Source organism: Hippocampus guttulatus, chromosome 10 (genome assembly GCF_054856545.1).
Source record: "Hippocampus guttulatus isolate MCC_2025c chromosome 10, RoL_Hgut_1.0, whole genome shotgun sequence".
In the NCBI taxonomy this organism is placed as follows: domain Eukaryota; kingdom Metazoa; phylum Chordata; class Actinopteri; order Syngnathiformes; family Syngnathidae; genus Hippocampus; species Hippocampus guttulatus.
In genome coordinates, this window is record NC_141270.1 from 19,711,353 (window position 1) to 19,727,335 (window position 15,983).

At 42.4% G+C, this 15,983-nt stretch overlaps 1 protein-coding gene across 2 annotated transcripts in view; it reads right to left on the reverse strand.

Moving 5' to 3' along the window:
- The window catches only part of fbxw4 (F-box and WD repeat domain containing 4), a 64,254-nt gene that overhangs the window by 9,123 nt on the left and 39,148 nt on the right, over positions 1–15,983 (reverse strand). Inside the window, exons 6-7 of one of the 2 annotated variants that reach the window (XM_086121742.1) lie at positions 8,323–8,388; positions 504–644 (exon numbers count right to left, since the gene is read on the reverse strand). In XM_086121742.1, the coding sequence (XP_085977868.1) occupies positions 504–644; positions 8,323–8,388 (207 nt within the window). The remainder of the gene's footprint in view (positions 1–503; positions 645–8,322; positions 8,389–15,983) is intronic. The other variant, XM_086121743.1, reaches the window with a different exon arrangement.

A 15,983-nucleotide genomic window follows, 5' to 3' on the forward strand; every position in this document is an offset into this window, starting at 1 on the left:
CCAGCATTAGCGGGGCTAGGCTGGGCTTGGATTTGGCTGTGTTTGCGGATGTGTCCATACACCACAAAATTTTTCCTAGGCACCGAAAAAAAAACACTTGCTGCCTGGTGAGGCAGAAGAAGAGACAGCCAAATGCTGTCAGGAATGCACTGGAAAGATCGTCCCATCTTGTTATCAATCCAACGAAAGACAGGCTTGCCAGCGGCAAAGAGGTATCTGAGCAGGGATGAGGGTAGGCTAACTGCTTGAGACAGAGGTCCCCGAAAACAACCCAATCCCACCAACGCAAAAATATGCTGTATAAATAAAGAAAGTCAAATGGATCCATGGGGTATTTTGACAATAGCATGTTACAGACATGTTTTTTAAAGACACACGGGAACTGCGTGGAATCATGCAAATAAGCATAATATGACTCCTTTAAATAATGAAGACATTTTTCCCAATATGTAATATCGTGTAGCAATACTTTGATTTGGAAAAGAGGACAGATTTGCACTCACTGTGGACTTAGACGAAGGTCCCAGAGTCGAATAAATGTGTCATAGCCACAGGTGAAGAGGTGAAAAGGTGTCTCAAACACCATATCTAACACACCAGCCCCTCGGCGGAAGTCTGAACCCAGACTGCAGACACACTCCAACCTGGAGGCAAGGAAAGGATTACAAATTGAGAGTTAAACATCTGGTTGTGACCTGGTTCAATTCCCAATTTTCTGGCTATGGGCAGGAGGACTGAATAAGGAGTGTGCCCCCCTCCAGTGCACCCTTGGAGCTGGAAAGGTACAACTTGTTGTTGCAATTTACATGTGGACAAAATGGTTGGTACCCTTCTGTAAATGAAAGAATAATAAACAGTGGTCTCTGAATTTACTTGACTCTGAAAATAATGGGGAAAAATGTAATGAAAATGAACCAATGAATATCAGACGAATGCTTCTGAATTGTTGTTCAACAGAATTATAAATAAATAAATACAAACGACAGTATTAAAACGTATGCTAAAACTACTAGATCTACCATAGTAGTCATTCTAACCCGCAGCTCTGGAGCCACATACGACTCTTTACCGCCACCCTAGTGGCTCCCTGGAGCTTTTTCAAAAATGTTTGAAAATGGAAAAAAATGGCGGAGAGAAATATAATTTTTAGTTTAATGTGGACAAACATGACACAAACATTCATAACATTTTCCAATGTTGTAAAAATGTTTAAGATAAATATTAAATTTCAACATTTCTGTCAACAAGGATTTGCATCATAGCCTGCGACACACATTTCTATTAGCAGGGAGGGATGCATGTACAATTCACCGAGGGTACTGGCAAAGAATGGGAATCTGGAGGGCCAAGAGAAGCATTTTTAAACGGAGCTACAATAGTTAACACGCCGCAAAAATGTGTCCCATGCCTTGTTCATCTTAGCGGCCATTATGGCTGTTGGTCATTATGGCATGCGTGTGTAAGTGTGTGCCTATGCGCACGTGTGCGGTAATGGGTCGATCGCGGGAGGTTGTTGGTCAATAAGTAGGCCTTCCGTCATAAAAGGTTGGGCACCCCTGTTCTACAAGATGCGCTGCAGGGGGAAAACCCCCTCCAAAAAACTTTTAACCATGAAGGCTCATTGTGTATTTGTAGCCAACTTAGTCATTTTTATAGTAGGCTAATATAGCTAATATAGACACATACAGCATGTGTTGCCTTCATTGTAGGACTTATATAAGGCTTTTTTTGGGGAGGGGGGGGGGGGGCTCCAGACATATATATTATATTTTTTTTTTGGTCCAATATGACTCTTTCAACATTTTGGGTCGCCAAACCCTGTTGTAACGCCTTGCACTCTGACAATGACATCATCGGCTGGAATGAGTTTTACTTGTTGCTTGAGTAGCTAATGAAGGTATTTTGTTTATTAAAATTCTCTTGTGATTACGTTTGAATGTAAATTATGTACCATATTTTACGGATGATAAGTCGCTCCAGAGTATAAATCGCACCAGCCCAAAAATGCATAATGAGGTAGGAAAAACCCCCCACCCATAAGTCGCATTTTTTTTGCGGGTAATAGCAGGCTGCAAAGGTGTGAGTTTTGCAAACACAATGGTTATTCAACTACACAAAAAATAAACATGAATTCAAAAGGTATCCAGTATTAATCTAACAAAGATTTTTACATCACGAGAGCATAAAAAACAAAACAAGTTAGGCTTATTTCTTTGGATGCAAATTACAATTTGGGTTTGTTACAGCCAGTCTTGTTAATCTCATTTAGAAACTATGTAGTCTATTGTAGTGAAAGTTAATTTGGGATTCAGTTCGCGTTAACCTCGGGTAAACTCAATTTGCCTACACACACTTAATACGACACTATTATCTCAGAAAAAAAACTCATGCCTTTTGTTTTGTGCCTGATGTTTTGGCTGGCACAAACGTAGCAACACATGGGCAAAAAAGGAGCCACCCCTGCACTTTGCACGAACAGAAGTGATTAAACTAATCTTTTGGAATTTACAATAATAAATGTTGGGGAATACAGGAAAATTGGAACAGAAACATAGAATGCGGCTATTATTAGTAGGTGTATCGGGACAAAACAGAAACATACTTTCACTTTAACTTTTGAAGGTGCAGGGAGGCTCCTGTTTGCTGGGTAGCTACATTTGCTACTTATCAGGTGTCTGCACCAACCGCACGTGAAAGTGACTTGGTTCTGGGGATGGAAGAGATTCATTCTATTTCCATTCTTTTTACTGGAAAAAAACTGCTTCGGTTCGCAAAGATTTGGGGTTACAATTAAAGTCACCGGAGTCAATTTTGGGGGTTATTGCTTGGCGGATGTACCAGCCTTCAAGTTTCATGGTAATTGGCCATGTAGTTTTTCAATCAAGCGGTTAGCAAACAGACTCAAAACAGTACTTTTCTTCGTCATGCAGAGGAACAAGTATTGAAAATGCCTGGTTGAGAGAAGTATTCTTACATCAAACCTCTACTTGTGCTCCGGAAAGGAGACAAATAATCTATTCTAACATTTTATGCTAATTGTAAAAGCAGCAGAAGTAGCAGTCGTAACTGCAAGAATATTTTTTTAGTCATGTCGTTAAATGCAACTAAAAACGTCGCAAAGTCACGCTTAGTTCAGTGAACACAGATGGGACACCGAGTACAAATCAGTGGGCCTAAGTAACTGCTAATGTGATACATAAACTATGTTTTTCTAGGTTAATGCGGCGTGACCTGGGTGAGTGTGTGTGACAGTCCAACTCAGGGTAGTACCATGCATGCTCTTGTGATCACAGTTCTGTACAGCTTGCTGCAGGTCTCTTGATTATTGAAGAATAACCTGCACTCAGCAGTGCGTATTATTGCATTATAACTGTCTCTTTGTTGCTACTTAATACCCTTCGTGACCGTGACTGTGTGTGACTTTCACACGTTTGATACCTGCCCCGTAGCAACCATTTATAGGAGTCTGCTAGCCTTGGTGACCAAGCAGCCCTGTACAGCAAATCACCTCCCCTCCTCACCCTGAAGTTCAAGCCAGAGGGTCTGTCTGGTAATCCCTCAGCTTTACCCCAGGGTGCCACCTTATTGGACGAAGAACATCTCCGCAGGGCGCCTTATTGGATGAGAGCTTACTCATTGCCCAGGTCTCATGGCAAAGTCTGAGCCGATGGGGAGTTCTTGATTTGGCTGAGTTGGAGCTTGAGTTGGGTAGTGACCCCTCATTTTCTCCTTAACACTAAACCCGAGCGGTTTAGCACAGCACCCCGAAAGACGAATCACAAAGTGGAAGAGTTACGAACATATTAATTCATAAACAAATAATGCCTTGTCATCCAAGAACTTATACCTTAAATACAGAGTGACAATGTACTCAAACGATATGAATCTTCAAACATCCATTCGTTTTCTGAACCGCCTAACTTATAATTGTTTAGAACTGTAACAGAACTGAGTGAGCATACATAAGACCAGGTTGCTAACAAAAGTATATACACATCTGCAAATAATAAGGAACTAATTTTGTTTCGTATGACCGGAGGGGACAGGGCACAAGAAGTGTATAGGCTCCAGCATGCCCACCCTTGTGAGAATAAGAGGAAAATTGACATTGAAAACCCTCTCTCTCTCTCTCACTCTGTGTGTGTGTGTGTGTGTGTGTGTGTGTGTCTGTTAGCACATCCGCTTCAGTGCAGCGGTTCAGGGTTCGATTCTGGCTCTGGCCTTCCTGTGTGGAGTTTGCATGTTCTCCCCATGCCTGTGTTGGTTTCCTCCCACATCCCACAATGGATAGAAAAAAAATATATATACACACACACACACACACACACACACACATATATGTTTGTGTATGTGTGTGTCATTATATTTACGTGGTGGTGGGGGGTGTCAATTAAGGGGGTCAAGGGGCCACTCAGAGTGTAGCCTGTGGGCTTCCAGTTGCCCACCATCCCCGGCCTAGATCTTACCACAAGCATGGGAGCAACTCTGAACTGAAAACTAGTGTAAACGATGACACTGTAGGTCTAAATTACAAAGAATATAATGTACCATTTTGAAATTCCTTAATCTTCGGACGAATTAAGTAGCCTATACGATGCAATACAAAATGGAAACTACTTTGTAAAGTCAGCTAACAGGAGGTAGGGGCCGTCACAGACCCTGTGATTGTCATGAGAGGTTTCTAGCTGTGGGACACACAGGGTCTCTGTCCTGATTTAAGCCGGTCGGGTCTCACTGCAGGAGCCAGGTTGGTATTCGGGGCCACACACACACGCACACGCACGCACGCATGCACACACGCTAACACACACACACACACACACACACACACACACACACACACAGCTTGTGAAAGGAGAAATCATTAATGAATTGTCAAAGGAAAAAAATGGGAAAAGCTCAGGGCATTATCTAGTGTGAGGACCGCTAATTAAAAGCACTGTCTGTGTGTGTTTTGTGACAAGTGGTTGGAGGCTATGTTAAGTCTGAGCTCGAGAAGCATGGGGAGGCACGGAGAAACAAGTCCAGGTGTCAAAAGCTGTCTGACAAGTAGAGAATAGTGGCCCTGCTGGGGTTTTTACTCACTAAAACAAACAGAGGGGAGCTTCCCAACCTGTTTCATGTCCACCCAATTTACCCTGCACATCTGAGCTCAAAACATCAGGAATGCAATATTTCCTGTTGGAGTGGCCAAGAGGGGTCCTGGTAGGAGCCATAATCAAATCCTATTAAATGTCGAAGAAATGTGCACTACAAGGACAATGCTGCTGCAAATTGTATTACACAGCTTCCAGCTCAGACATTGGAGCCAATCTTTTCAGGGTTGAGGAATGCAGGGAATTTTGCAGTCAAGCCATTGGATTCTAAAAAGGGTGCCTCCTTTCTCATGAAACAGAGGGAAATCTTTGTGATGGTCAGGAATCTCGGCTTTGACGCTGTCTCCGTCCTCTGTGTTAAATCATGTGTGCAGAAAGGGCGAAAAGTTCGGGTGCTGCTCCGATGGCGCCACTTGTATTTGCTTGAATTACTAATCGGAATTGGTGATGGTAAGCGTTTTTCATGACACCCTGACAAAAACTGTTACAACTCAAGTGTTTTTTCGTTAAAAAAAATTCAACCTTGCTAATCCCGTTGAGGAAAACATTTTTTTTCCTAACTCAATACTGTATTTTTTTTTTATCTGTCCTGAATTTAGCTGTGCAAAGTTAAACACATCTAAGCGAAGAGTTGAAATTACAGTCTGAGTGTTGGAAGAGTCTGAGTGTTGGAAGTGAAGAGGCTGCCGGTCATTCTGGATGGTTTGGCGCGAATGTCCAACACTCAGACTCAAGCGGGGACTGAGCTCAACCGCAATATTGTTGCGGTTTTGGAGCGACTCCGCGCGATCGACAACAACATGGAGAAGTTGGAATCCGCGCTGCGGAAAGAGTTTTCGGATTCGGGCTGATCGGCGCCAGTGAAGAGATACAGACCACGGACTCAAGGCTGTCTGAAATTGTTGGCGGCCGTCCCTCCAAAACAAACAACGCTATCTGGCCTTTCCCCTGGATGGAAGTACGCATGGAATCTAGGGCCCCCACCATCACCCCCCTCCTTCTCGGCCATGGACTGATAAGCCGAGACTGTCTTCATGATGAGCAGACCTCGATGAAGCAGCTATGACCTGTACACGCATACACATACACAACTGGACAACCACACGCGCATACACATCCTAATCATCACCGTCTTCATCGCTCCGATTCTTTTCCCCCGTGACGTGGTTCGATCTGCAGAGCGCACGTGTGCCGTGCAGCTGGTCAGGACGGCCGCGTCGCGGTCACCCCCCTCCCTCCCCCTTTCCCATTCATCCTCCCCCTTATTACATGTTATGTCTTGTGACTTGTTGTAACTGCCATATGCTTATCTATGTGCTAGGGTCTTTTTTTATCCTGGACTTAAATTATCCTCAGAAGAGGATAGTTCGAGCGTGGTTTTTTTTCCCTCTCCCTACCCAGCGTTTTCCTTTCTGAAGTCTGATTGTAATTTCCCCATTGCGGGACAAATAAAGGATATCTTAACTCATTCAGTACCACCCAATTCTAGACCAAGTCTGAAAAGACGTTTAAAAACGTCTTTGGGAGTGAATGAGTTAAATACAAACACAATTGTACTCTAACACCCTGCCAAGTTACAAGTGTATATTCATATATGGTATGCGCTCGTTTTGTTAACATGGGCAATCTTATCGTACAGTGGTTTTGAAATAGTTAATGCCTTATGTTATAAAAACTTTACTTTTTAATTTGAGATCCTTGGACTTTCCCCAAATCTGGTGTGTTGGTCAATTCAATAAATTAAACTGGGGTAACACCTTCTATGTTGGCACAGAGAATTTAAAACGTTTAATAAAATGTATCTATTGTTATATATCATGATTAATCACAGTACCCTGTCCTTGTCAAACTAAAATGTTGAGCCCCAACCGATGAATTCAGAATTGATGTCTGATTTTATTTGTTTTTTTTTTCTCATTAAATGAGGGGCACCAACAGTTTTGTACATGTGTGTACATCCTCTCACACCTCCCGATTTGTCCTTTCTTCCTTCTCATATTTCTAGCCCTTGGGAACAGGAAGCAGCATATTGTTAGTTGTGTTGTCTTGTTTTAATCTGAGCAGGTAAAGCTAGGATTTACAGGGGCCTTGTGAGGAATGGATACATTTTAAGCCATGCCTTTCACAGACAGGAATTTTCCAACTCCGTAATTTTAAACAGCTCCGAGCTCTTCTTTGCTCCACATTTGGCAAATTTACGTGCACTAGAGAAATTCAGCCTGAATCGAATGGAAACCAGAGTCTTCTTGCATGTAAAAACTTCCATCAAAAACTGTCAGTCTCCATAGCCAATCGTACATTTTGTAACTCAAAGTTGAGGGGCTCGTGTTTGGCTTGACGAGGAATTGAGCTAGATCTGTCCATTTTTTTTTTTGTACAGTCAAACCTCGGTTTTCGAATGTCTGTCCTTGACCAAATTGGTTTTCGACCAAAAATTTCGAGGTTTTTTTATGCCTCAGATTACGACCGAAAATCGGTTCTCGAACAAACTGAGCGTACTTGAATGCACCACTTGACTCCTTTCACCTTCCTTACACGAGGAAGTGACGCTTCCTCGGGTAGACGAGGAAGTGACGCTTCCTTGTGTCGCTTTCCATTGTGAGCAGACGTGTTCGATAAACTTTTTTTTTTTAAAGAGTGTGGTTTCGGTTTTCGAACAGCCTTCTGGAACGGATTCTGGTCGAAAACAGAGGTATGACTGTATATGGTTGCGATGAAAACATATCAGTTTAAAAAGTGGAAGAACATCTAAGGAAGATAAAACAGTGATCTGTTGATCACACAAATCCACATACAAAGACAAAATAATGTTTTTCTATCCATCCATTATTTTTCTAATCCGCTTATCCTCACGAGGGTTGTGGGCGTGCTGGAGGTGAACCCAGCTGTCTTAGGCGGGGTACACTCCGAACAGGTTGCCAGCCAATCGCAGGGCAAACATAGATGAAAAACCATCCACCCACAATCATACCTCGGGACAATTTAGAGTGTTCCATTAACCTGCCATGCATGTTTTTGGAATGTGGGAGGAAAGCGGACTACCCAGAGAAAACCCACGCAAGCACGGAGAGAACATGCAAACTGCACACAGGAAGGTGGGACTGCATTATTTTGTGTGGCAGTGCCCAAAAAAACTGTTGAAATGAAGAAGTGGAATAAGGGAGTACTGTCGCGTGTTAGATTAGAGGTGTGTACCTGTTGTTGGCTGTCTGCAGTCTTCACTTACCGTTCAACATCCCAGATGCGAAGAGGGGACAAGTTCTCACAACAAGCAGTACCTGTTACAAAGGAACTACACACAAACACAAAAAGACAAGTGTTACCAAATGTATTTAATCAAATCAAAAATATTTGTATTTCTTTGTAATTTATATTCCGGTTGTCCTTTTATGTTTTATTTAAAACTGAGTATTGGTAGTTGAATCAATGCTAAATTTTGAAATAAATGAATAATTGTTTAAAAATCATTATTTATATATCCATCGAAAAAAGTCTTGATTATTATAATCTGTTAACTCTCCGAATGAGATTGAAATGCACGTTTTGGGTTGTGCCCTTGCAAGAACAGACACTGGCAATGTATATTCATGACATAGTACAATAAGTTTCAATGATTATTTCATAATCAGCATCTTTATACGATATTATTTAAGACTTTAGGAATATATTACTTCTGTGTGGTATGCTTTTGTTGCAGTATGTAAGTGAATATTTAACATTTGACATTTTGGGGGCCTTATGTTTTATTCAAGCCATTGCTTTTGGAAAAATCAGACATGCAAAAACATCATCAATTTATGTGGATAAAAGCCCAAATATTTCAGAATAAATATTTTAAAAAGGCAAGAACATTTTGATTTCATTGTATTTATGAAAGGAATGTGTTACGTACGGCCCAGTCGGGCGAGCGTCAGTGAACTATGGGTGGCCCGGTACAGTCATGTAGTGGACCGGGGCCACTATTGACGTAGAACCCTGTGTCACTATCAGCGAAGCAAGCCGCCATTAGGCTGAAGAATCAAAACGAACCCATCAGAGAGATAGCATAAATAGATTTGGCCAAAGAACACACTCCGTGATCTCAGCAGCACCAATGAACTCCAAAAATCTCAGAAAACAACTGTTGTGAAATTCTTTCCTGGCAAAAGAAAAAAATGTTCACAACATTTGGCGAGAACGCTCTCCAGGCACTGCATGTGTTAAGGACAACAATCAAGAAAATATTAGTCCAGAGTGAATACAGAGAGTTCATCTAAACAAGTAAACCAAGAGTGAGCCTCAAAAACAGGAAGGCACAATTAGACTTCGCCAAACATCCGTCCATCCATTGTCGCTTATCCTCACGAATAACACCGAAAAAAAAAAAGCCTTTACAGGTCTGATATGACATCCTATGGGCGGATGAGCTTGTAGCTAAGTGATGTGAAGAGTAATGGAGAAGGAGTGTTCACGTTCACAATCCAACGTATACTGTACCAACTCATGAAGCGTGGTCGTGGTAGTGCCATGGTGTGAACATGTATGGCTACCAATGGAAGTGTACCTTGCCCCCCCCCCCCCCCATAAATATAGATATACTTATATATATATATATATATAATGGTGCCCGAAACAATTCATCCGGCTTGTTATTTACACACATGTATATATATATACTGTATATATAAGATAAGAAATAAGATAAGAAAACCTTTATTAGTCTCGCAATGGAGAAATTCCCAATTCACAGCAGCAAAGTTATGAAAGGAAGAAGTAGAACAACAAAATATAGGAGCTGCTGGAAAGGCAGCCACTCTCGCGGCGCCATTTTGAAGTCAAAATAACAAAAATAACACAACACAACACATAGGACACAGACAGTCGTGCAATCTTCACCACTTTTCTGCATACACTTTGTTGTCTGAAGCAGTTATAGATGAAAGAGGAAAGGATCAAAGTGTCCTTTCACCAGTGGATCAGAGACGTCATGCTGAAAATGTGCACACGTCTGCTACAAGCTAAGTTTTGAAAGCAAACACGAAGCTGTAGCGTCCATTGACGAAAAGAGATTCGTTCACTTCTCCTGTCCAACGTAATCCGCTTCAAACTCCAAGCCGCGACTCCCAGTTCCAAATCCGCATCGGCGCTCCGCGCTATCGCTTCTTTCTTCTCATCGTCGGCTCCTCAAGACTTACATCCATCCAGCCGCAGACCGTTCAACACCACCGATCTCTCCGCTGAACAAAGCAAGCGGGGCTGTGAAAAATGCTGCCCATAAGAGGCGCAAGACACAAGCGCCCCGGGACTGTCCAGCAACGACAGTCAAATGGCGCCGACATTCCTCCCAGTCAAAAACAGTGCTGGTATACCCATGCAGCCGAGAAGGCGCAACCACCAAGCACAGAGTCTCCTCCTTGATGAATGCCGTGGCCAAAAAATGCTGAAAAAAGTCCACATCAGGTCCACACGACGTAACAACAAACACAAAGTGACAAAACAAACACAAAAACAACAAAAAAAAGCAAGGCTCATGAGAGCACTTGCTGACGGCTGCCTACTCGGGCGCCATCTTGACTTTCAGTATATACATATACATAAATACACACACACACATATATATATATATATATATATATATATAAATAACAAGCCGGATGAATTGTTTCGGGCATGCAGTTTGCATGTCCTCCCCGTGCCTGTGTGGGTTTTCTCCGGGTACTCCGGTTTCCTCTCACATTCCAAAAACATGCATGGCAGGTTAATGGACCACTGTCCACAATTGTCCCATGGTGTGAGTGTGAGCGCAAATGGTTGTTCGTCTCTGTGTGCCCTGCGATTGCCTGGCAACCGGTTCAGGGTGTCCCCCACCTACTGCCCAAAGACAGCTGGGATAGGCTCCAGCACGATCCGCAACCGTTGTGATGATAAAGCGGATCAGAAAAGGGATGGATAGATAAATTTAATTTGACTTTTTTCATTTCACATCAATTGGGGTAGTGTTTGAGGCAAAAAGATGAGAACTGTGTCAATGTCGCACTATTTGTGGGCCTGACTGTAGGTCTGGGAACAGATCCCACAGTAGTAGACCATCTATTGTCTACAAGGTGCATGCACAGGGGTTGAAGGAATTGTATAAAGGCAGGTGGAGGCCATAGAAACACGTTGGGGCATCTTCTCCCATGTGCTTAAGTCAGAAAAGGCACGTAGCTGCGCACTTTATGAGCTCGGCAGATTCTCGCATCGACTTAGATGTGTCACTTACGCACTTTCATAAAATATACGCACTCTGGGTTGAGTAACCCTGAAATGGGGGCATTCCCTGTCAAATCTGGCAGAGCATGCCCATAGATTTAAGGATCCTTTCTCTCCCGCACTATGGAGGCTGTACTAACGTCCAGCGCCTCTTGAAAGTGAAACATGATATTGGGGAACGATTTTCAAACAGAAAATATAAAGAAACAGTGTAATAGAGGCATTGAAGTAATCAGCATGCAAAGTTTCACATGAGTATGGGTCGCGCAGCTCACGGTGTGTTTCGTCCGAAGATATCTCGGGTGATCAGCGGTGAAGGCGAATATGAGACGTATCCACGTATGGCTGATGAATGTGTGCCGTCAGACATCGAGTGGAAGCTACAGTGGGACTTTGCAGGACACCCAAGAATGAGGACGTAAACGCCAACTAGCTTCCAAGTTCCTGGAGTGTGTGTGTGTGTGTGTGTGTGTGTGTGTGTGTGTGTGTGTGTGTGTGTGTGTGTGTGTGTGTGTGTGTGTGCGTGTGAGAGAGATGAAGAGATGGACAAATGTCTCTCTGTAGAAAGTAAAAATTGTGAGGTTGTGTGTTTATTCATTAATTTTTTTTATTCCATTCAACGCATCTTAATGGTGGCCATTTTGGATCGTCGTGGCCTGCTTTTTTCATCTCAGCGTGTCAACGACATTGACGGAAATAGGCAAGCCTGATCATATTTTTTCCTGGTTTGTTTTGTGATCTTCTGTTATCTGTTGCATCTCAAGGCCCTTATCCCACGTTAATAATGAATTAACAATATTCACCAACCAGTCCAATAGTTACCAAAATTCATATGCATAACTAATTGTATCAGTTTGGGAGAAATCAGTAAATATATAACTACATTTTACATTTTCACTCAACCTGTGAAAATGTAAAAGTGATCGGCACGATGTGTTGGAATTAATTGTGTTGGATTAAATGTGAGCTCCTATGAGGAAAAGCCCCACACTGCCGCAGTGATACAGCCAAGGATAGTGGGATGAAATGAAGTTAGGCCACTAAGAAGATAATTTCTTACTGCTACTCTTGGTTGTATCAACGGTGAACGCTAATTGAGCCTGGACAGCTATGTGGTGTTTACCTGTAAACTGAAGGGGGCTAATGGCTGCCTGCCGATGGTGTCCAATAAAACTTGAGCGTTGCTAAAATGTCTGAAAAATCCGACCAATAAAAGCTGCTGTACAGTAACTTGACCCAGATGATCCAATGATCCTCAAATTTTCACACAGCTGATGATAGTCCAGGTACAAAGACATATACGAACTTATTTTTCATCGTAGTAGTAGCGCCACCTACTGGCTAAAGGCAATACAAATTTTATTCTTTGATGTGGTTTTCTTCCGATTTACCTTGTATTTGCTCGAAAGATAGTGTAGGCGATCATGATGTTTAAATACGAAGTTTATGAGTTTTCATGAAATGCTGTTGCCGTGCCAACGTATTGTTCGCCAAGAAAACAACGCTCATCTTGCTCTGCAACTTAAAACATGGCTCAGTAGCGGCCCATATACATGTTAAAAGATGTTTAAACATTTTTTTCAAATATGTTTGAACATGAACTAACTCTTACCTAATGTGCAAGTAACTGAAAGAGTCACCAAGTCCCTGCCTGGCCTCAGAAACAGACACAGGGTACTGCTGCAGTACAAACACAGGAATAGGAATTGTATTGGAACAGAAGGGCTACTTCTGAACATGTTAATGTTTTAAAACTTAAATATATGGATGAATGGATAAATGAAGAAACACACAAATTCAATTGCCGGGGGAGCTTAACGGGGGCCAAACAGATTTCTGTCAGGGCTATAATACCCCCTACCCCCGGTGCCACGCCATGCATGTTGTGGACAAACCAGCAAATTTGCCATGAGAGAAACTGCATGTAATTTGCTCATTTCCTCATTGTCTTATAAGTGAGCCATGGAGAGGTTAATTGTGATATTTTCAGAGCTTGAAATGAGCATAAGTACAGATGTCCACATAAATTTGGGTGCTGATGTATCATCATCTTTGGAAATTACAGTAAGTACAATGATTTTGAAAGGACATATTGTGTCCAGTTCCTCCACTAAGTCGCACCAAGACATGGGAAGAGGGACAGGGGTATCGCTACATAGCTGACTAGAGAGGGGTTTTGTGATTAGTTATATATTTACTGATTTCTCCCAAACTGATACAATTGAAAACACAAGCTAAGATCATTTTTTAATCATCAAAAAAATACAGAGAGAGTTTTGGAATGAAAAATGGGCCATGCCGACCAGATGACACCTTTAAATATCAACAGTGTTTGATAGTCTATCAAACTGGCAAGCAAAACATGTGGATTAAAGTTTAAACACATAGTTCATAACCCATTTAATATTTAGAGTCTGGAAAATTTAAGAAATATGAACTCAAACCAGATGAAAACAAATCAGAGAAGATGTAATGCTTCACTTGTGGACAAGCAAACCATCCTTCCATATTGCTTTCTTCCATTTCGTTTATCGCATCAAAACTCATAGGGTTTTGAGATACTAATAAGTGTAATAAGTAATTCCACTTCAAGTATTTTATTTAGTTTTTGAAATTAAACTAATCGGATGAGGTTTCCCACAATTGCTGCGATAACAGCTTGATTATAGTAACACCCCCCCCCCCCCCCCACACACACACGAATAAAGGGCATCCCCAAAGCACTGGCAAGTTGTTAGCATAGAACTGTCCGAAATGTCTGTCTTGCTTTGAAATGGTATACCTGTAGTCACGACTGCTAACTGGAATGCCTGTGTATATGGTTGCCCCTGAAGAGTAACAGAAGAATGTACAATTTCTCCAAGTTGTTGGGACCTATTGCATGAATTTTGTCATGATTTCAGTTTGATGGTAAATGTTGGTCCCCCACTTTATGCCCATATGCTAAAATGCCAAACAATCTTGACTTAGTGTCTGATTGACAGTGAATAAGTAAGTATGGTGATAAAGGACTCGTTGGTGAGAGGACCATAGCAGCAGCTGTCAGGTCCGTTAGGCAACATGGCCTACTGGCAAGCCCCTGGTAATTAGTGTTGGGTAAACTCATTTAGGGCCCAAATGGGTCGGGTGAGGCCGGGACCAGTATGCCTGGTGGGTGACCTCTGACCCCGCTGACATAGGATACAATAGGGTTATGGTCACAATCACTATCTGGATCCTATTACTCTCTATTACTCACATTACTCATCCCTCAATGGGTGATGGCTCTGGGGGAGACAGGGTGGAACACCCCTGCCTAACAATGACAGAATTGGTAACCACCCCTTCATGTCCCTTTTCTCCCTCACCCATTTAAAGCACCCAACAGGCCCGATCAGGGTCAGAGCTTGCACTGATATTATAGCTGCTAAGGTCAGGGCCTCTCTCGCTTGATGCAGGGCAGGTGGCCACCCTAAACACACACAGTCTCTGATGGAATATCCTCTACTGCCCGCATGTGTGCTTCACCCGCTAACTTCACTTTACATCACTATCAACACGCTGAGGCTCCACTGCCGTTAGGGTACCCTCATCAGCTGGCATTATTGTCTCGGAGAGTGTCACACAAACTAAATCCTAAGTGTGACACTGAGACACCTGCCTTGGACACACATAAATGTGCTATCTGTCACAAAAACCAACGTGAACAAAAAAAATCCATCTAAAGTCCGAGATGGTGTAGGTTAGTGATACCACGTAAAGACCACCTTTAATTCAACTAGATCAGTGCTTACAATCTTTCTGACCAGTCAAAAGTTCTCTCTTAAGTGCAGTCCAACTACTTTCTTCAAGACTGTGAGGGGTGGTCATAGAATAAATAAATGTGCCCAAGATTTCGGTGTCATGTATATGAAAAATGGCTGAATGAACGAAAAGGTTGATTGGAAAAGTGAAAGTTGTTTGATCTGTCAAATTCAGAAATTTGCCACCCAAGGGAAGCTGTAGCAGTCGACAGCCAGAGCGTAGCACATTAAAGATTTGCATCTACCTGCACAGTAAACGAAGGCAGAGTTGTTGTTCAAACAACAACTGATACATATGGGAACATTACTTACCCATTGTTAGCTTATGTAAATGTCCTGCTCTGTGTTCAACAAAATAATTACGTTTTTAAAAATCTAGGAGAACAAAGCCAAAAATAAAGAAAGGTGGACTAATCTAAGACCACAACCCTACTGAATGAATGTGCAAGTATTTGGCTATGGGCTCAAGGGGCGGTTAAACTACTCTCAACACCCCACACCCACCGCCGTCCTCCCCCCACCCCTCTCCCGCAAACCCAATCACCTCCGTCAGAAAGAGGGTTGTTAATTTGTTGCGCTTGACCCCGGGCTTTGTGCCTAACGTGTATCCAGTTTGTAAAAGGTGCTTTTATCTGCTTTCTAAATATGTCTGAGCTGAAAGGGTTATGATGCTTTTCTATTGGTCACAGAGGGAGACAATGGTCAAAGGCTGCAACGGACCCCCAGTTGATAGACACACACCCAACATGCACGCATGAACGCATGCGACAAACCCTCACACATTATTTCTTTTCTTCCTTGAAAAAACTCTTTTTTATCAAATATGAAATGGCATACATATTCATACATGGCCAAAACTGCTGGTATCCTTGCG